Source organism: Nyctereutes procyonoides, unplaced genomic scaffold (genome assembly GCF_905146905.1).
Source record: "Nyctereutes procyonoides isolate TBG_1078 unplaced genomic scaffold, NYPRO_anot_genome, whole genome shotgun sequence".
Taxonomy (NCBI): domain Eukaryota; kingdom Metazoa; phylum Chordata; class Mammalia; order Carnivora; family Canidae; genus Nyctereutes; species Nyctereutes procyonoides.
The window spans coordinates 21,590,141-21,613,084 of NW_026575037.1; the positions used below are offsets into that span (position 1 = coordinate 21,590,141).

Sequence of the window (22,944 nt, forward strand, 5' to 3'; positions counted from 1 at the left end):
GAAAAATAAAATGAAAACAGAGAGGGAGGTGAACCATAAGAGACTCTTAATCCTAGGAAACAAACCTAGTGTTGTTGGAGGGGAGGGCTGGTGGGATGGGTTAACTGGGTGACGGGCATTAAGGAGGGCAGTTGAAGTAATGAGCATTGAATGTTATATGCAACTGATGAATCACTAAATTCTACCTCAAACTTAAAAATAATAAGATTCAGGACAAGGATTAGATATCAAAAACATTTTTTTTCAGAGAAATTAAAACTAAAGCATGATATTTTGTGTGAGTACAAAATTTTAAAAATTACCTTCACATACAGGAGATTCTGGGTACCAACCAAAGTTATAGCACTGAATTAAGTCAGATCCACTTAGATAATAATTTTCATGACAGAAAAACTGAACAACATCTCCTTCTTCATATGTTTGCTTAATAGGATGAAAATAACCATTTTGTATTAATCTTAAAGAAGAGCATTTTAACTCTAAAAATGAGAGAACAATGAAATACAAAAGAGTGTTATTTTTTTTCTGTTGAACAAAGTATACCTACTACTTATGTACTATATCTGGAATAGAAATTAGTTTGCCATATTTTGTTATATAATATAATTATATAACATATTATATGTTATATTATATAATCATATTAATAATCATATAACTATCATATATAAATAATATATTAATCATAATATAATGATATATATTTATATATTACACTATATAATATATCATATATATTATAAATATATATTTATATAATATACTTATATAATATATTTATATTATATTAATATATTAATCATAATATAATAATATAATATATATTATATTCTATAATATATCATATATATTATAAATATATAATCTTATACTATATTTATATTATATATTATATAATAATATATATACTATATATTATATTTGTTAAATATATATATATTTATGTTATATAAATATATAAATATATATATGTTATATATATACTATATTTATATTATATATTATATAATAATATACTATATATTATATTTGTTAAATATATATACTTATGTTATATAAATATATAAATATATATGTTATATATATGTTATATATATTTGTTATATAAATATAATATATATTTAATAATAAATATAATATAATTAATATTATATAATATTATATAAATATAATTGATATAATTATATATTATAAATATAATATTAATCATAATTATATATGATTATTATATATAATTATATAACATTATATTATATGTTATATTTTGTTATATAATAAAATCTTGTCAATTCCTATATTTATTAAATAATTATCTGAACTAAAAGGAGTTCTTTTTTTACTTGAGAGCTTTAAATGATCAAAGCCTATGATCAACATAATTAAAACTAGAAGCAAAAAAAAAACCCAAAAAGTATGAAAAATGAAGCATAACTAGTGGGACAATTTATAAACATTGCTGTATGAGGCAAAGTCTTTAAAATGAGACTGGATTGTCTTTAAAATGAGGACCTACTGGTACATTTTGGTGTGAGGGCCCATCCGTACGTGTGACACTCTGTCTCTTCGGTCCTCTTTCCTCCCGCTGTATAGTAGCCAGGAGCGCACTCATACTGTACTTTGTCCTTCACTCTGAATGTTTTCTGTGTTGTGGAATAATTTCCATGATATAATTCAGGGACCAAACATGTTTCTAAAAAAAAATAAATGTTATTTATTTTGTGCACTTTATCACTAAAGCTATAATATTAAAAATCAATCTCAAAACATATTTTCACAAAATCTTAAACACATTTGGTAGAATTAACCTTTGGCAAAATTGATGAATAACCAGTGTCCCATTGCTCTATTCCCGTTTTTTTTTTATACACCTGTGTCTTTTTTTTAATATTTTATTTATTTATTCATGACAGACGTAGAGAGAGAGAGGCAGAGACACAGGCAGAAGGAGAAGCAGGCTCCATGCAGGGAGCCTGACGTAGGACTTGATCCCGGGTCTCCAGGGTCACACCCTGGGCGGAGGGCAGTGCTAAACTGCTGGGCCACTGGGGCTGCCCTATACACCTGTGTCTTAATGCCACCAGTCTTCTCTAAATTCTAGTCTAGTGTACTTGGCAAAAGGTCAGAATTCAACTGAAGTCTTGTATGGTAACAATTTTTTGATTATGTGCCATCTGAGGATTTGTACAATTTAAATGACTAACAACATAGTAGCAAAATATGTATATTCAAATCATTGGATTATTTATATATTGATATTGGTTTACTAATAAAAATAATGATACTATCCCAAATTCTCCTCTAATAAAGGAAATAGTTATTTATGTTGCGAGAAATAGGCTGTTTTTTTTTTTCATTTTATTCCATTCCATTCTTTTCTTCATTACTATAAAGAAGGAATTACTTCCATCTTTTAGCTGTTGTGAAAAATGCCGCTAGGAACATTGGTGTACAAGTGTCTGCTTGAGTCTCTGCTTTCAATTGCTCTGGGTGTATACCTAGAAGTGGAATTACTGGATAGTATGGTAATTCTATGTTTAACTTTTAGAGGAACTGCCACCAAACTAAGTGTCCATCAATGGATAAATGGATAGGGATGCCTGGGTGGCTCAGTGGTTGAGCGCCTGCCTTTGGCCTAGGGCGTGATCCTGAGTCCTGGGATCAAGTCCCACATCAGGCTCCCTGCAGGGAGCCTGTTTCTCTCTCTGCCTGCATCTCTGCCTCTGCCTCTGTCTCTCTCTCTCTCTCTCTCTCTCTCTCTTTGTATCTCTCATGAATAAATAAATAAAGTTTTTTAAAAATGGATAAATGGATAAATAAAATGTGAGGTATCTATCATATATATGAATATTATTTAGTCATAAAAAGAAATTAAATTCTGTTGCATGTTATAACACAGATGAACCTTGAATACATTATGCTAAGCGAAATAAGCCAAGTGTAAAAGGATATTATTGAATGACTCCACTTATACAAAGTACCTAAGATAAGGAAATTGATAGAAAATAGATGTTACCAGGTACTGGGGTACGGTGGGGGATAGAGGGAGGATGGGTACAGTTTCTGCTTGAGTTGATGAAAAAGTTTTGGAAAAAATGGGGATGGTCATACAACATTGTGAATGCTACTGAATTGTACACTTAAAAATAGTTAAAATGGTAAATTTCATGTTATGTGTATTTTACTATAATTAAAAAAAAGATCAGTGGTTGCCAAGGGTTTGATGGAAAGGAAAAATGGATGAATATGGAAACAGAGGCTTCTTAGGGCATTGAAACTATACTGTATGATATCTTAATGGTGGATACATGTCATTGCACATTGGACAAAACTCATAGCTTGTATAACACGAAAAATGAACCCTAAAGTATGAGCTTTGGTTAACATATCAGTATTGGCTCATCAATTGCAACAAATATACCACGCTAAATGCAAAATGTCATTAGCAGGAAACTGTATGTGGCCAAGGGTGGGAAGGGGTATATGGGAACTCTCTGTTTAAGCTGCTCAATATTTCTCCAAATCTAAAACTGCTCTAAAATTAAGTCTATTAATATTAAAAAATTAAATAGGAACTAGTGGAGTAGGAGAGTTGTGGGAGTTCTCAACTCTTGGGTTAAGGAAACATTTAACATATATGAAAAACAATATATCAACTTCTTGCATTTGCAGACATAATGAAAAATAAATTCTGTTAAATAAAAATGTCTTTCAATATAAGAAAGTACTATCCTCTCAGTCCCTTATCTTCAGCTTTAGGAGGTGATTCTTAAACACATACCATGTTCTTCCCTACAGGTAGGTTGAGGAGACCATCCATCAGCAAGACATTGAGCCACTTCTTCATCCTTTCCTCCAGTGGTTTTATATCCTGAATTACAACCGTAACGCATGTTCTCTTGAATTTTGTACATTAATTTTACATCAGGGATGTAACCATTTCTCAGCTCAGGCTTAGTGCACTTTTCTATGGGAAAAAAATGTCTTTGCTTAACTTGGTGAAATTAAGCTTGTCTTTTACTTAATTGTAAAACTAAGGCAAAAGTTTAATATTATTCTTGAAATTTAAAGGGGAGAGAAAAATTTCACTCTACAGTTCCTGATTTGATTTAATTTTGGAATTATCCTGCATGTTCTGCACCAAATTTCTTCAAAAATTGATTCAACTCAACAATGACACTCTTTGTATTGATTAACCTCAGTTCTGGTAGTGAATCCCACTCTTCTCACATCTACTTTTAGAAAATATAACAGAGCTCTTCCACTAACTATCATTAGTGGCTAATAGAAGAAATTTCATTTGGATTTACTTCCTAATATTTTTAAATCTACTGTGTTTGACAATTTTTAACACCATGTAACAAAAGCATATACGTAGTTTATGGATCCTTAAATAAGTCTGCAGATACCTTAATGTGAAAACTTTATTCATTCATTTTTTTCAATTCAGCAAATGATAGCCTAGTTACATAGTAAGTCTGCAATAGCCAGTCCATAGTCAGTCCGTGTAGACCAAGACTGAATCACAGACATGTAATTCAAAGTCTTTGAGTTTGCAGTTATTTTTTAGCTAATACTTACAACAGTGTTGTGTTAGATGATAAATTTACTTCAGCACTGAATGGGGTGCAATAATTTTTTAAGCCACACTATTAGACCCATATAACAAATCAATTCACAAAAGTTAAGAGACTTGTCCAAGGTTAATATGAGTTTAAATATATGGAGTACCTGCTGTGTGGCAAGCATGTTATATGAATTATCTCAGTGAAGTAGCATTATGCCCATTTTATTGGTGAGAAACTTGGGCTCACAATGCCCACTTCCCAGTGGTGGAGCAGAATTCCAATGCAGGCAGGTTAACTGCGGAGGTTGTGTCTTAACCATTAGACTACATACTCAACTTGAGTTCTTCTTTTCTGGCTCTTATTTCAAAGCTCTTGCTAATGTTTATTTTTAAGTACTAGTTATGAATATTTATTTATTTATTAGAGTTAATCTATGGTCTATGTTAATACTAAAAGTGCTATGCTTAAATTTATGGTATGTTCTCAATTCATGAGAACAAATGGATATGTTCCAAATGGATATGTTCACTAGATATAACAAACCTCTGTAACCATCATATTCATTTTTTTTCTAAATGAAACAGACTCAACTAAAGTCTCTACTCTGCAAAACAGAGCTTAGAGAATCCTTTGCTCAAAAGAGGTTAGCTGATCTAATAGAAGCTCATTAAAGGTTTGACTATAGGGTACCGTGCATGAAATAATGAGATGAACCAATCAGATTTCCTTTTTTCAAATTTGAACTCAAAATTCAGAAAACACACTTTTCTGAATTTATTGGAGAAGAAGTTGGCACAAAAAGGAGAGATGAGTCTTTCAAAGGATAAAACACTAGAGTAATAATCTTATTCTTCTTAAGACCAGAGTCAAGCATTTTTCTGGCTTCTTATGCACAATTATCTGTTTAAGTTCCTCAATCCTTAAAGTAACTCCTTTGCATCTCTGTTTCTTGCAATATGATAATATCATTTTCAATAATTATCCTTATTCTCTTTATAGGACTATTAAAAACAAAGACAATGACATTTTAATAAGAAATATTGTTTCAGAATTTCAGAATATGCCTTCATTTTGTAAAAGAGACTGTGGGCAAGTAATTTTGTTTTCATCAACCAAAAGGTTTCACCACCCACCAGGTTATCTTGGACCCTTATGGACTAATCTCTTTAAGTATTATAAATATTTTGAGGACACAGCCTATAGACTCACTGAAGCACTGTGGTTCTGGAGACCAGCCCTCCTGGGTACATGTGATTCGCTCCTCTTGCTTCCCAGTTTCAGTTGTATAACCAGCCAAGCAGGCAAATGACAGTGTTTTATTTATTCTCATTGGAAAGTAATATCTTTTAAAAGAATAGTAATATTGTGCAATTCTTCCATTTTCCACACTAGGAAGACCACATGTTTTCTCTGAAAAGAATAAATATCAAGCTGAAAACTGAAAAACATATCTAAAACCATGAAATGTGTGATTGCATGATAGTATATTTTTAAATTCACAGTATCTGTAGCCACTTTAACAAGTACTTGTTTTTAATGCCTACCTTCTAAGGGACTTCTGTTTCAATCAGAATTAATCTGCTAGCAATCACCAATAACCAACAGAATAAAACTGGTCTGGCCGCTTCCTCAGGGAGGATATCCCTAACTTTGTGAAACAGCAGTTTCTAATAGAAATATAATGCAAGCCACATATGTAATTAAAATTTCTAATAGTCACATTAATAAAAGGAGTAGTTGAAGTTAACTTTAATAATACATTTTATCTGACCCATTAAAATGTTAAAAATATTTTTCATTTTTTCTCCTTATTAAGTCTGAACCCCAGAGTATATTTACACATATAGCACATCCCAATTTGAACTAACCATGTTTCAATAGCTGTATGTAGCTAGTGGCTACCATATTGGATAGCAGAGTTCTAGAGTAGATGAAATTTTGCTTGAGATAGGCAAACCTACAAAATTTTGTAATGAATGCCATTTTTTTAAAATAAAAGGCAGACAACTAATTAAAAAATAACAGATTTGGGCAAGAGCTTTACAAAGCAGGACATGTAAATGGTCACAGACCTCAAAAAAAGTACTCAGTGTTCTTTGGCAATATTAAGACAGAACATACACATACCATTTTTAAAAAGCACTCATCCCTATGAACATCAGTGCAAAAAATCTCAACAAAATATTAGCAAACGGAATTTAGCAGCATATTAAAAGGACCCATGAGCAAGTGAGCTTTATCCCCGGAATGCAAGGATGGTTCAACATACAAAAATTGGTCAATGTAATACACCACATTGACAAAATGAAAGAAGGAATAAAAGTATTTATCTGTGCACCTAAAGACATATTCATAGTGGCACTATTCAGGTAGTCTCAAACTGGAAACAATTCAAATGCCCGTTCATGACCAAAAAGATAAACACATTTTAGACATGCGTCTAGTGGAATATTATACAGAAATACAATGCTGAATATCATGCAGCCGTGGTGAATGCTGAATGGTGAATCTCATGAACATATTATTCAGTGAAAGAAGCCTGTCACACAGAAGTAAATATTATAGTTACTGAGATAATTTTTATTGAGATATAATTGATGTATAACATTATATTAGTTTGGGGTATACAACATAATGGGTGTACATATATATTTGCACATATTGCAAAGTGATCTCACAATAAATCCAGTTAATGTCTGTCACCACACAGTTACAAATTTATTCCCATGTGATGAGCATTTTTAAGATCTACTCTCTTAGCAACTTTTAAGTAGACAACGAAGTATTGTTAACACACATTTCACAGAAAAATTGTAACAACTAAATAAGATAATTATATAACACAGTCATTTTAGAGTTATTTGTGGTTAGAAGGAAGTTAGAGAGAGAAAAAAGAAGGAAGTTAGAGGTAACTATTTGTGCATCACTAGGAATCTGGATAAGTAAAATATCTGAAACACTGTGTAACAGTTGAAAGTAACAGATTCAGCAACATGGAAATATGTTTAAGTGATAGCAAGTAAAACAAAATAGTAAGAAAATAAACTCTATGGCAAGCTTTCATTTATGTGAATTGTAAAGCACACACACAAAACAAGACACAGTTCAGATAGTTACATATTTAAGAATATATCAAACACCTGTTAGTGGTTCCCAGTTTGATGCTAAGGGAAATAGAATTCAGGGTCAGGGACAAAGGGAGGAAATGCATAAATAAAGCAAAAGCGGCAATTTCATAGACCAATGATGATTGCATGTTATAAAATGGGAAGTGACATTAAATTCAATTCTTGCCCCTAATGTTCCTAAAGGGGGTGAGAGAAAGCATGGAAATATGAAATTATGGTTACTTTTTTTTTCTTTTTTGGTTTGTTTGAGTAAAAGAAGAGATAACTATGTAATAATCAGGAAATTATCTAGAAAATACAATGTCTTGATAGAAAATTCTATCAGCTGGTGTCTCCCTATTTATATGGAAAATATTCATGCAATATTTAGTTTAGACAGTAAACTATTCATGCAAAAATTATATCTTATTGTAGAATTGAATGTATTAATATGATTAATTCTATTTATTTTACTTGCATAACTTTAATTGCAGATCCTTTGTGGTAGAAATTTGTAGTAAACTATTGCCTAAAAGGCAATTATAACCCATGGGGCTTTTTGTTTCAATAAATTCCCTTAGGTGTTTATTTTAGAAAAGTCTTATTGCTGTGGTTTCCTATTTTGTATATTCACTCTTGCTGACACCTAATTATCCTGTCTGGTTTTTTTCTCCTTACAGTTTAATAAATAGCACAATTAACTATTCCTCAATAATCTGCACGTACTCTGCTTGCCTCAGGCACACTTATTCACACACTGGGCAGTCTGGTGATAAAGATCTCTAAGAGTGAGGGAGTTCATCAGTACAGTCATAACTTACACCGTTGTCCAACATCATTATTAATAGAGCTCCACTTCACTCTCAGAAGTGTCCTTGTCTGCATGATCAATTATATGGTCCTCCTTCTAATCACTACTTAAAAATTTCAACCAATGAACAAATTAGTATAAACATCAAAGGGTGAAGATTCAAAAATTTTGATGAATTATGGCTATTTCTTTCTCCAATTTCCCACACTACTCTCTCACTTTATGAACATAAAACTTAAATTATACAAGCTTTGCCATGTTAGGAATGAATTCTAATATGAAATTAGAATTAAGGTTAACATACAACTTCTACGTGGCAGTACTGTTAGCTTGAAAAACCCTTTTAAGTAATTAGGTCCTAAAACCTAGTGATACAAAGCAGGCTTTTTTGTTTCTTTTTTTTTTTTATCTTGTTTTGTTTTTCTAAGTTTGTCACTATAGGAATAGTATACTAATTATGGCCAAAGGAGAAAAATAATCTGCCTAAATATTTATAAAAATGATAAGACATATGCTTTTTATAAAGTTGATACATAAAAATGAAAGTCTATAATAAAACTTCAAGTTAAATGTATGTTAGAATTCTCTTTTATAATTTTTAGAGAATAGAGAATATTACAAATTAATTTTACCTTCTGCAGAGAGTTTTCCTGAGATGATGAATATGATGATAAAAGACAAATCTTTCGACTTCATCTTCAATGGTGTGCCCAACAAAGATTTTTAACAATTCTAAAGCACTAGGGACTCCTCAGTAAGTACACAATACTTTGCTTGAAGACAAAGTTAATTATTTACAACATCTGTCTAAGTGTCTTTGTAACAAAACTTATATTTCATTTAAAATATTTTTGAATAATACCAAAATAACGCAGACTATGTTCATGGACAACACTTTTCATGCCAGAGTCCAGTAAGAATACAATAACTTATAAGGGAAACAAGAGCAGCAGCATAAATAATTAACTCAGACTGCATAAAAAACAAGGTAAATTTTCAACTTCAAATCCCTATTGTAAGTCCATGGAGTAAAGTTCACCTGTGGCCATTGATCTCTTTACCATCATTGATCAAATGGAGAGATGAACTTAGAAACATGAGATAATGGATACCTCACGTTAAAATTGTATTTTGCTGTCTAGGATGCACTGCTTAAAGAGAAATATGACCTACTCATCTCAAGCAATGATAAAATTGTATTATTGATAGTATTGTCTAATGTTTAGAGCATTTGTAATCTGTGGCAGGTGATGAAATCAGCACTGTGCTTTATTATTCATTTATAAAAAATATTTTGAGTGATCACGATATACCAGGTCATGTTCTAATCTTGGGTATATAGCTGTGAAGAAAAAAGATTGAAATCACCGTCCTCATGGAGCTTACATTCTAACAGTTTTTAATGTAAACTACAAAATAATATGGTGAGGTGAGAGCTGTTACTATTTTCATTTTGTAGCTTTTTATTAAAATATATTAAGAGAAAAGTACAATACCATAATAGAACAGAACAATGAATTCTCACAAACTGAACACATTTCACAGTAAGAAACAGAATGTCCCAGCACCCCAGAAGTCATTGCATATGCCCACCGCCAATTTGAGACACTATCTTGACTTGTAATGGTGTAGATCAGTTTTGCCTGGTTTTACACTGCATAAATGGAACCATGCAGTATTTTTACGTCTTCCTCCTTTTGTTTAATATTTTGCTTGTGAGATTCATCTATAGGTTTGCGGGGGCAGTAGATAGTTCCTTCTCTGCATAGTATTCCATTCTGTTAATATGCCGCAAATTATCCATCCACTCTATGGTTCATGGACATTTGAGTGACTTCCAGCTTAGGGATATACCTCTGCTTATTTTCATTTTTTTCTTTTAATTTGAAAATTTTCAGATGCTATCACCTGAATTCTACCATTACATTGTATTATGCTTTCAAAATCACGTATTTATCCATCTATTCATTCGTTTTTTGGATGTATTTGAAAGCAAGCTACAGGTAGCTATGCATGCCCCCCTAAATACGTAAGCAAACATATCATTAGCTTAAGCTCAGTATTTTTTTTTATTAAAAGATTTTATTTATTTATTCATGAGAGACACGAGACATGAGAGAGAGAGAGAGGCAGAGACACAGGCAGAGGGAGAAGCAGGCTCCATGCAGGGAGCCCGATGTGGGACTCGATCCAGGGTCTCCAGGATCAGGCCCTGGGCTGGGGGTGGCGCTAAACCTCTGAGCCACCCGGGCTGCCCTAAGCTCAGTATTTTTTAAGATTGTTCTTTTGATATGAAATTTATAAAGAAATGTGCAACTGTCAAAGGTATAGTCTATGGGTCTTGAACAATGCATTCACCAGTATACCTCAGGCTGCTACCAAGTTCCCCCTGACTCTTGTTATACATAACCACTGTTCTGACCTTTCCACTAATCATATTTGTCTGTTCTAGAAGCTCATATGCATGGAAAATACAAATACTCATTTTTGGTAAGGCTTATTTCATTCAGCGTAGTGTTTGGGATTTATTCATGTAGTTTTGTGTACCAGTACTTCATTCCTTTTTATTGCTTAAATTTCATAAAAGGGTACTCTGAAGCTTAGAGAGCATTGAAGTTGGTTTGTCAAAACACACAAAGCTAGCCAGTGGTAAGCCAGGATCAAAGAAAGTTCTTTTTAAAATTATAATAGGGGCTCCTGGGTGGCTCAGTCAGTTAGGCATCTACCTCCTGCTCAGGTCATGATCTTGAGGTCCTGGGGTCAAATAATGTCAGGTTCCCTGCTCAGTGGGGAGTCTGCTACTCCCTCTCCCACTCCCCTTCCCTCCTGCTCATGCTCTGTCTCTCTCAAATAAGTAAATAAAATCTTAAAAAATAAAAATAAACTAAAATTAAAATATATACTGAGATATCAAAATTAAATATCTAAATTTTTAACCAATTAAAAGTTACCAGCATCTAGTAATTTATATAGTAAGTGTCTTGCATTTAAAAATGAAACTAAATGAGGAAGTGTATTTAATGTTTCAAAAATTAAAAGTCTGGAAGATATCTTTTATTCCAGGTAAGAACAAAGTCAAACAACGTAATTTTAAAATACTGATTTTTTTGAAACTTTATTTACCTGGTATTAACTTCAAAGGGTCTACAGTGAAAAGTCTCCATCCCACACTTGTCCCTCAGCCACCCAGTTCCCTTCTGTAAAGATACATAATGCCACCTTACCTTATGCATTTTTCTAGAGTTATCTTAAGCATATATAAGCAAATGTATACCTTCTTTTTTCACTTAGTTTCTTTTCCCTTAGTTTAGATTGGAGATCACTCTATAGCAATGCCTATGTGACTTTCTGATTTGTTTTTCAGATCGACATAGTTTTCTACTATATGGGTGTATAAATCAAATTCATTATTGTTGAATAATGAAGTTATCTACCAAATTTTATTATTGCTAAAATTTCTGCAATGTTTAGTACTACACGTGCCATTTTGTACATGTGTGAACCTATAAGTACAATAAATCCCCAGATGCAGATAAATACTGGTAGTAGATTTTTCTAATGGAAATTACACCAACCAACTCTCTCAATAGCAAAATACAAGAGAATGTTTTCCCACAGTACCATTAGTGCTATTAAATACTTCACGTGAGTAATTTGATTTGTAAGAACATAATCATAGTATAATTTATATTTCTCTATGAGATTGAAGGCTTTTACATAAATTTGAAAGCCATCTTTAAATCTCTCTCAAGATATTTTTTAATTTCAAAGAGAGAAACAGTAACATTGCAGTGGAGAAACCTGGCAGGTACCACCTTATCACAGTGAGAAGAGGTAATATCATCAGTAATTGGACACATCAACATCATGTACTTTGCTCATTTTTCTATTAAAGTGTTGATCTTTTTATCGTGGGCTTGTATGAACTTTTTATAGATCAAAAAGAATAGAATTGGTCTGTGATTTTGAGCCACATATTTTTTTTTTCTGGTGTGCTATTTATCTTTTATATTTGTTATGGTGGATCTTGCAAGTTAATCAATTAATCTTTTCCTTCAAGATTATGGGATTTGTGTTAAAGTTAGAATTACTACAATATTGTGTTGTTGCTGTTGTTTTTTTAAATATTGCCTTGGGGATGCCTGGATGGCTCAGTCAGTTAAGTGTCTGACTCTTGGTTTGGGTTTAGGTTGTTATCTCATAGTTTGGTGGGACTGAGTCCTGTGTCTGAGCTTCTTGCTTTGTGGGTAGTCTGGTTGAAAGATTCTCTTCCTCTGCACCTTACCCCACACTCGTGCAGGCTGTCTCTCTCCCTCTCTCTCTAATACTGCCATGGTATGTTATGACACTCTTTTGGTTTAATTTTCAGTCAATGCATATAAAACAAATCTTTGTGAACAGGGTCAGATAAGTATACAATCTCATTTTTTTTTAAGATTTTTTTGAGAGAGAGTGTGCAAGCAGTGGGGAGGAGTAAGCCAACTGCTCCCTGAGCAGGGAGCCAGACATGGGACTCCATCTCAGGGCCCTGGGATCATGATCTGAGTTGAAGGCAGTTGTTTAACAGACTGAGCCATCCAGGTGCCCCACAAGCTCATTTTTCCCAGAGAGTTGCCATATTATTCTGATTACTTATCAAATAATTCATGTTTTTTGCCATGGATCTGAATTTCCACCTTTGTCATATGCTAAATTCTTGTATGTTTCAGCATCTACACTAGTCATGTCTTTTAGTACTATATTTTTAGCTATCCTAGCTATGGAATATATGTGAGCATCTAATAAATGTAGTCCTCACAAGGAGAAAGTGGAATAACATCTTTGATATGTTAAATGAAAATAACTGCCAACCTTGAATGCTATAACTACTAAAAACATTTTCAAAAAATAAAATAAAGATGTTTTCAAATAGATAAAAATGTAAAGAGTATGTCAATAATAGAACTCTGCCCAAAGAACTGCTGAATGGCATGCTGTAGACTAATGGTAAATCAAACATGAAAATTCAGGAAGGAAATAATAGCAAAGAGTAAAAGGTGGGGGAAAGAGCTTAAGTCTATGGGTAAGTATAAGAGAATATTGACTGCCCAAAAGAAAACCGATAATGCTTACATGGCAAATAAATATGTAGAATTAAAATGCATGGAATCAATGCAAAAGCCAGGAAAAAAGAAATGGACGAAATGTGCTCTATGTTTCTAGGACTTTTAAGAAAGTTGTAGAGGTAATAATGCCTACTTAATTAGCATTACTCAAGGTTCAGTATTAAAGTTTCTAGGTTAACCCAACAGAATAATGTTTAAAAAACATGTAACTAATAGATTAAAGGGATAAAAGTAATTACAAAAAAACCCTCAAACATGATTATCATAAACGAAGACAAGGAAGTAGAAAGGAAGGAGCAAAAACTTATTGGTCAGATTTCTGCTTATGGCCAAGATGGAGTAACAGGAACTGGATAAACTCTCCCACTGAGACAACTTAAAGAAAAAAATAGACAAAATTTAAAAAACAATAGTCTTTAAGGCGTTGGAGGTTAGGCAATGAGATGAGCCCAGTTATCACCCCAGGTCACTGCCTGAGGGTTTCCTCCACATTAGAGAGTATAGTGGTCTTCCTGAGGTGAGGAGATGAAACTGAGAATTATGAAACCAAAGCAGGTAGGATTCAGAGTGCAAAGTCAGGAGAGAAGAGAGCTGCACAGATAGATCTGCAAAGCATTGATGTTAGGTTTTTAGCTGAGCACCGACAAGAATATCTGGGAGAAAAACATGTCAGAGGCCATGGAAGGTATCACCTGAGATCAAAGGGAGGAATGCCTGAAGTCCATTTGGGATTAAGGAGGGAGAATTTCTGTTCTCACAAGTCAGAGTGGGACACTTCATGACTTACATGGCATTCATAGAGCTCTCAGGTTTTTACCTCAGTGGTGGGGAAAAATTGGTCCTGCCTAACAGCTTAAAGCAGGCACAAAGAAAATGATGCCAGATGGAAATCTGGATCTACATAAAGACTGAAGAGCACCTCAAAATGTACCTATGTGAACAATTTTAAAGATTTTTAGATTAATTAAATATTTTAAGAAGATATCTGATGGTTTAAAGCAAAAATGACAAAAATAATTTACTGTGGGTTTATAATATATTACAAGTAAAATGTTGACAATAGCACAAAGGTTGGGAAGGTAGAAATGTATGTTTTAAGGTCTTTATACTAATACGTGAGCAGGTTTAATATTACTTATGGATGGATTGTGATAGGTTGAAGATATTTACTAAACCTGAAAGTAATCAATAGAATAACATAACAAAGAGTTACAGGTAATAGCCAATAAGGTATATAAGTTAAAATCATAAAAAAGAACCTATTTATTTAATGCAAAACAGGTCAGAAAACAAGATAAAGGTGGTAGTGGGAGGAAGCAGATAGGGTGAATAGAAAATAAACAACAAGAGGGCAGATTTAAACTTAGCCATATCAATGATTTCATTAACTGTAAAAAATTTAAATATCCAATGTAAAAGGCAGAGATTGGCTGATTGGATAGAAATATAAAGGCCCAACTAGATGCATTCAATAAGAAACCCATCTTTCACAAACATACAAATAGGTTAAAAGTAAACTATGGATAGATAGACCGTACCGTAGTGGGCTATACAGAGGCTCCAAAAAGATATGTCTTTGGTGTAATCCTTGGAGCCTGTGAATGTGACCTTTTTTGGAAAAATGGTCTTTGCAGATGTATTTGAGTTGAGAATCTTGAGATCATTCCGGATTATCACAGTAGGCCCTAAATCCAATGAAAAATGTCCTTGTAAGAGTGAGGGAGAGGGAAGTTACACAGAAGAGGAGAAGACAATGTGACCACAAAGGCAGAGACTGGAGTGATGTGGCCAGAAGCCAGGGCATATCTGAAGCCATCAGAAACTAGAAGAAGCAAGGAACAGGTTCTCTCCCAGAGCCCTCGAGATCTCTCGAGTGCAGCCCTGCCAACACCTTAGTTCTAGATGGTCTCCAAAACTGTGGAAGGATATATTTCTATTGCTTTAAATCAATGATTTTGTGGTAATTGTTATAGAAGCTGTATGAAACTAATACACATGCTAACAATGATCAAAAGAGAACTGGATTATAGAACAATGTAAATGCAATCAGTGCCAATGAACTTAAAATGGTTAACATGTTAAATTTTATGTTATGTGTATTTCAACACAATTAAATATTTTTGAAATGTAAGAGAGAGAGAGAGAAAGAGAGAGAGAGAGAGAACAGGAGTTGCTATATTAAGTCAAATAAAATGGATTTTAGAACAGAGAATATTACCAAGGATAAAGAAGTTCATTCCGTAATTACAGCATGCTCAGTTTATCAAGACAACATAATAATCCTAAAGATCTCTGTAAGTAATAAAAGAGCTTGAAAACATGTATAGTTTAATCAATTTTTGTTTTTTGAATCATGGGGAAATATACATATCCACAATTATAGTCCAAGATTTTAAATAATCATCTCTCAGTAACTGACACAGGTAGACAGAAAACCAGTAAGTATACAAAAGTCTTGAACAACACTCTCACCTAATTTGATTTACTTACTATTTGCAGCACACTCTACATGATGGCAGGATAGACATCCTTTCCATGTGCACATAAAAGTTTTATCAAAGAGACTATATTCTGGGCCATAAAACAAGTCTCAATTTAAATCATAAAAAATACTAGAGTGGGATTAAATTACTAATCCAAAACAATGATATCTAGAATATATGCAAGCATTTGTTATTTAAACACATCTGTAAATAATCCACGGGTCAAACAAGAGGTCAAAAGAGAGAGTACTTGAGTTAAATGAAAATGAAAAACATTACAACAAAATTTGTCAGACACAGCTAAAGTAATCCTTAGAGGTAAATCTAAAGCACGGACTACTTATCTTGGAAAACAAGGATTTCAAAACAGTGACTCACTTTTTAAGAATTAGAAAATGAAGGCCAAATGAAATTAAAAGTAAACAGAGGAAATGAATAGCTGGTCTAAATTTCATATGAAGATGCAAAAGACCTAAAATAGTCAAAGCTACTTTGCAAAAGAACAAAGTTGGAGGACTTAAAACTACTTGAGTTCAAGCTTTCTTTTAAAGCTACAGTAATCAACACATCATAATACTGGCATAAAAATAAACAGATCAGTGGAAAAGAAAAGAATTCAGAAAGAGATCAATACTTAAATGGTTAATTGATTTTTGGCAAATGTGCAAAAGCAACTCAACTCAGTGGAGATAGAATAGCCGTATCTATGAGCGAGGCTAGAGCAATTGGTTTTCCATATGTAAAAAAAACAAGCTTTGATTCATTCTTTGTACCACATGCAGAAATTAATTTGAAATGGTTCAGAAAATATACAAACCAAAATGACACAAGTTCTAGTAGAAAAACATAGTGGAAATTCTTTGTAACCTTGAGTTAGGAGTTTTTAGATGCAACACCATAAATTTATTTATTTATTTATTTTTATTATTATTATTTTTTATGGTGTAGGAGGCAGGACATGTGGGATTCCCGTAGGTGTCCAGGAGTGAAATGCCCTGGCATAGCCCACGGTCTTCTTCTTTTTATTTATTTTTTATTTTTTTTTATTGGAGTTCAATTTGCCAACATATAGCATAACACCCAGTGCTCATTCTGCCAAGTGCCCCCCTCAGTGCCTGTCACCCAGTCACCCTGTCCCCCCGCTCACCTCCCCTTCTACTACCCCTTGGTTCATTTCCCAGATTTAGGGGTCTCTCATGTTTTGTCACCCTCACTGATATTTTCACTACTTTCCTTTTATTCCTTTTCACTAATTTTTATATTCCCCAAATGAATGAGACCATATGTTTGTCCTTTCCCAGTTGACTTATTTCACTCAGCATAATACCCTCCAGGTCCATCCATGTCGAAGCAAATGGTGGGTATTCGTCATTTCTAATGGCTGAGGAATATTCCATTGTATACATAAACCACATCTTCTTTATCCATTCACTTTTCGATGGACACCAAGGCTCCTTCCACAGTTTGGCTACTGTAGACATTGCTGCTAGAAACATCAGGGTGCAGGTGTCCCAGTATTTCACTGCATCTGTATCTTTGGGGTAAATCCCCAGCAGTGCAATTGCTGGGTGGTAGGGCAGGTCTATTTTTAACTCTTTGAGGAACCTCCACACAGTTTTCCAGTGGCTGCACCAGTTCACATTCCCACTAACAGTGCAGGAGGGTTCCCCTTTCTCCACATCCTCTCCAACATTTGTGGTTTCCTGTCTTGTTAATTTTCACCATTCTCACGGAACACCATAAATTTAATGAATAAAAGAAAAATTGGTAGATTTCATCAAAATTAAGAAGTTCTGCTTTTCAAAAGACACTGTTACAAGAATGAAAAGACAAGTAACAGACAAGGAGAAAATATTTGCAAGTCATTTATCTGATAAATTTATCTTCTATCCAGAATAAAGAATTCTTGAAACGTAGGAAAACAACCCACCCTGTTTTTAAAAGTAGACAAAGACAGACTTAGGGTGCTTGAGTGGTTCAGTTGGTTAGGGACCGGCTCTTGATTTTGGCTCAGGTTATGATCTCAAGGATTGTGGGACTGAATCTCAGGTCAGGCTCTGCATTCAGCAAAGGTCTTCTTGAAAGATTCTCTCCCTCTGGCCCTTCCCCCCACTCACACTAAGATAATAAATCTTAAAAAAAAAGTAGACAAACACTTGAACAGGCTCTTCATCGGACATATGGCTGGCAAAAGAACACATGAAAAGATGTTCAGCATCATTAGGATTAGAGAAACATAAATTAAAACACAATGAGAGAATACTACTCATCCTACTCATCGGTATGGAATATTTCAAAGGATGTTTGACTGTAGCAAGTGTTCCTGAGGATGTTACCAATGTATAAATATGCAAAGAAACATATTGGTGGGACACACTGTATTGCTTCATAGCCTCAAAACAGTGGTCTCATTGAAAATCGTGATGGGCAAACAAATCAGGAGGAGGAAAGATTTGAGGAGCTGGCTTAGTCGATTCAGTGACCTTGTTTACACATTCAATACGATACAAAGAGCAAAGAGGAGTCTCTACTGGAAAAGTATCTAGAATCAGAGATGAAAACGAGAAAGAGGGGGTGGTGGATGGAGTTATACCACTTTTTCTTTTTTGCTCCTCACTCACACAATGTTTTCTCTTGACTGATCCAGTTGTCTCGAGACTGCGCTGCACTGCTGTGTACTAGTGGGGCATGCCTGCAAGTCACAAGACCCAACATTCATACCATTGAATTTGGGAGTACGTGCTCCTAAAGGAACATCAGAGCTATCACATCTTTTACCTTATGTGGCCAAATTAGGGGTGTATGCAGTCCCCTTACTAAGCAGCAAGGACAATCCTATAATTCTTTATCTGTCAAATCTAACAATCTCCCTGGGAATAGGACAAATGGGAGGACATGGTAAGACTGATGTTATTGTCTGCTCTAAGGGTAATTAGTAAAACCGAGCCAGGGGAGGAAGGTCTGGGTTGAAAGAGTATGCAATAAAAAGGAACAGGAGATTTGGCAAACAAGAGAGTTTTACCTGAAAATACTCTTAGCTGTCTCTCTCTGCTCTGGTGCTAATGGCTAATGTCAGTAGCCATTTGACCCCTTTTTCCCAGAAAAGGAAAATTGGATTCCAGCTGATTTATGAGTCTGTCCAATCTCCACTTGGACAAACTGGAAATGTGATGCAACACCCTCTGTGATTTGAATACCAGTATCTGCTTAGAGCTACCTTTCGGCTCACCGTTTGTGATCTGAATTTCCTTGATTGGTTTCTAGGTAATCTGAAATTAACAGTATCCCCAAATTGCACAATATGGAGGTTGTTAAAGAGCAAACTCAGCATGCTGGCAGTGAGGCTCTGAATGAAGACGAGTTTTCCCTGGGAAAGCTGCCTGGGTTGATGGGTAGAAGATTGCTGCTGCTTACCAGTAGTCAGTACTTCCTTTACAGCAAATATGAACATGGATGGAATTAAAAGGTCTTTTAGGAAAATGGCAAAGGAATTCAGATGGCCTCAAAGAGAAAGTAACAGTAGGAGGAAGACCCTGAGCAACATTGCAAACCTATGTCTTTAGCAACACTGTGAAAGTAAATATGTTATTGGACTATTCTTTTAATGTACCTTGATAAAGATCAATTGCAAAGATTGACAGCAAGAAGAATTTATTTCAAATATTCAAACAATGTTTCGCAGGTATGAAACTTAATGATGCTTTGGCATAGCAAGGGCAAAGTTTCGACCAAATTCATTTTGTTTTCATTTAGATCATAATTTTAAAAAATACCAGTATTACAAATAAATTTTTGAATAGTGAAATATTCATACAATGAAACTCTACATTGTAAGATCTATTTCTGAAATAGGCTTTTATAAATATTTTAGGTAAAAAGGTGTCCTCAATTTATAAAGCTTCAAAAGCTATTTTAGGTGGTGCTCCATAAATATTTCTTGAAACCAGTAAGTTTTTAGAATATTTCCTTTTACATGGGTTGGAAATTTTTACACATACTCAAATATATAAGTATTTCTCTGAATTATTGAGAAATAATAAAGAAATTATGACCAAAGTCTTTTCATAGGAAATCTTTGTTGAAAGAGGAACTATAGATGATCACTTTCTTTATGATGAGAATCAATGACTGAACAATAAACAAATTAAGAGCAAGCCTATTAGATGGGGCACCTGGATGGCTCAGTTAGTAGAGCATACCATTCTTGATTTTGGGATTGTGATTTCAAGCTCCCCCCAACCCAAGGGCAAGCCAGCCTATTAGCAAATTTAGCTATTAGCAACAAGCAATCCAAAAGATAGTATTTTCTTAAATGTAAATGTACAAGGCTTTCATTGCTACAGGCAAAAATTTAGAAGTTATAAAGTAATAAACCTGGAAAAAAATCACCTATTGAGAAAAATAATTCTGAATACAGAATGCCTAATATGAATTTATTCCTCTCAAGCATGAAGCCAAAATACAATAGGAATAACAAGCTGTATTAGGGGTATGTAGCTAAAACTTTCCAAGGATCTAAAAGCATGGATTTTATTTCCAAAAATCATTTAAAACTAAATTTTAAAAAATGACACCATATGGTCATAATGACATCTACTGGACATTTGGGATAATAACAGTTAATAAGAAGGTTAATTTGAAACTCTTCTAACTTCACCATTAATAAACTCATGCACAAGAAAGTTAGATTGCAGTTAATACGTTTATTTTCCTTCTTTAATATAATGTAGTATATCTCTGTAGAAAATAGGTACTTCTAAAGTAAAAGGTTTAATTACTTCTCAACTAGTCCTCCAAACCACCAATAAATACACAGACAGGCCTTTTAGCTTTTAGGTGTTAGAATCCTGATACAGATTTATCACATAGCTTAGAAGGAATGCTCTTCATATAAATGTAGGATATTATATAAAGATATTATATAAAATTTTAAAAAATTTAGTCTGGGGCACCTTGGTGGCTCAGTGGTTATGTTGAACTCTTGGTTTCAGCTCAGGTCATGATCTCAGGGTTGTGGGAAAGAGCGCCCCATTAGTGGGAATCCACTTGAGATTCTCTCTCTCTCTCTCTCTCTCTCTTCTCCTGCCCCTCGCCTCCTGTGCATGTGCACTCTCTCTAATAAACCAATCTTAAAAAAATTTAGTCTGAGTTTCAACAATAGAAAAAATTTTAACATCTGGAAGTCATATAGTGTACTGTAGTATATGACATATACTGCAGTATATAGTATAGTATACAGTATACTATATAGAAATACTTTTTGGTCATAACCATCTTAAATTAATACCAATAAACATTATACCCTGGTGGTATAATTTACCAAGATTGCTTATACTAAGATTTTGTTAAATGAAATTTTGAGAAAAGCAAAGCATTGGGAAAGTCAACAAAAATGTTTGAAAATTACTAAGAATTCCTACAACACTTTATTGGAAGAAAAAAAATGGCAAAGAAGCAACAAAAATTCTACAGTGAATTTCAATATATTCTAATACACCAAAATGGTCTTTAGAGCCATCCTAACCAAATCTCAGCCAATTTCAGACTAATTAGATTTAATCCTCATTCTAACAAATTAGTAAGCCAGTTAAATGATCTCTGCATTTTTAGTTACCACTGATTCATTTAAAGTTAAAAACTTTTATGGCTTTCATTTACAAACAGACTTCGGGATGCCATCAGATTTCAAACAGCCACTGGAATTAGGCTTCTGTGGTCCTGAAATCACAGTGGCCTAGTACTGGTAATAGTGACCCAAAACTGCTGAGAATAACAAGTTAGGTTTCAACACCTAATCATGATCAGGTCTATGTATATGATTTTGGTGACAAGTTTCTCTTACAAGCAACAAAATGCTCTTTTTAGGTCAAATTATAACTTCAATCAGTTCAAAGTGAAGGGCTTTTAGTATATATATAAAGGGGCAGGTTGAATTTAATTTCCCTAAAGGAGCTCACTAGCCTATATGGATGGTCCAGTTAGTCAGGGAAATAAATGGAGATGTTGTCTAGAGCATTGTGAGATTATTTTATCCTCTTGTCACTTCTAAGTGTGTTGGCAGACTCTTATATTTCCAAAATTTGTTTTATAAAATGAGAGTATAAGCTATTCTTTTTCCTTTTGGAATATGATTATACTCAGACTAATGTAATATTTTAAGACAAAAGACATGAATAATAGTGTTAGAAATATTTTATGACATTGCAGTTTCTAACATGCATAAAGCTATAAAATAATAAAAGAAACAGAGATTATGAAACAGTTTAGTTATTGTTACATATATATATATTTTAATTTTAATACAGAGTCAGATTTTAGAAGCTGTACAAAGAAGAGCCAAAAACACTTTACACATTCATGATTAGCTTTAGTATTTTTTATGGTACATACTGAAAATGTTATCATTTACTAGTAAGGAATGCCAAGTGTGTCCATCACCATTTGAATAGCTTGTAGGGGATTTGTGATTTCTTCCATGTTATCTCTTCTCAAAACCCAATCTGGTTTAAGTCTGTGAAAAGAATAAAAATCTTGGATTAACAAAGTTCTTCCCTTAAAAGAGTTACTTTCACTGTTTTGTCTTAACAAAAATGTGGCCACTCCTGAACACTTCAGATGCCTTACAATCCTCTCACCTGTTTGAGAGGTTACTGCCTTTTACTACTGTCAAGTTATTTCTCACCATCCTTCCTCCTTTGAGGCTTATGCTATTTAGCTCTCTTACTACTGCCTTCTGGTCTTCTAATAAACTCCTGGTATTTGGTTCTTGGTCTTCTCGGCTCCTGCCACCATTCTCAGTAACTTCAACATCCTTGTAGCTAGCCCCAAGTCCAACAATCTCATCTGTCAGTTTTGTCCCCCTTTCCTTCTGTT

The 22,944-nt window shown here is 33.7% G+C and overlaps 2 protein-coding genes across 3 annotated transcripts in view; both read right to left on the minus strand.

Annotated features, from left to right (window-relative positions):
• F13B (coagulation factor XIII B chain) overlaps positions 1–9,320 on the minus strand; it is a 28,375-nt gene extending 19,055 nt beyond the window's left edge. The window contains exons 1-5 of the mRNA XM_055319325.1: positions 9,116–9,320; positions 5,775–5,975; positions 3,779–3,964; positions 1,514–1,690; positions 303–479 (exon numbers count right to left, since the gene is read on the minus strand). Of these exons, the coding sequence (XP_055175300.1) occupies positions 303–479; positions 1,514–1,690; positions 3,779–3,964; positions 5,775–5,975; positions 9,116–9,179 (805 nt within the window). The 5' untranslated portion in view covers positions 9,180–9,320. The remainder of the gene's footprint in view (positions 1–302; positions 480–1,513; positions 1,691–3,778; positions 3,965–5,774; positions 5,976–9,115) is intronic.
• A 13,048-nt stretch (positions 9,321–22,368) lies between these two features.
• The window catches only part of ASPM (assembly factor for spindle microtubules), a 67,578-nt gene continuing 67,002 nt past the window's right edge, over positions 22,369–22,944 (minus strand). For both annotated transcript variants that reach the window (XM_055319053.1, XM_055319052.1), the window contains exon 28: positions 22,369–22,582. In XM_055319053.1, coding sequence (XP_055175028.1) covers positions 22,480–22,582 — 103 coding nt within the window. In that variant the 3' untranslated portion in view covers positions 22,369–22,479. The remainder of the gene's footprint in view (positions 22,583–22,944) is intronic.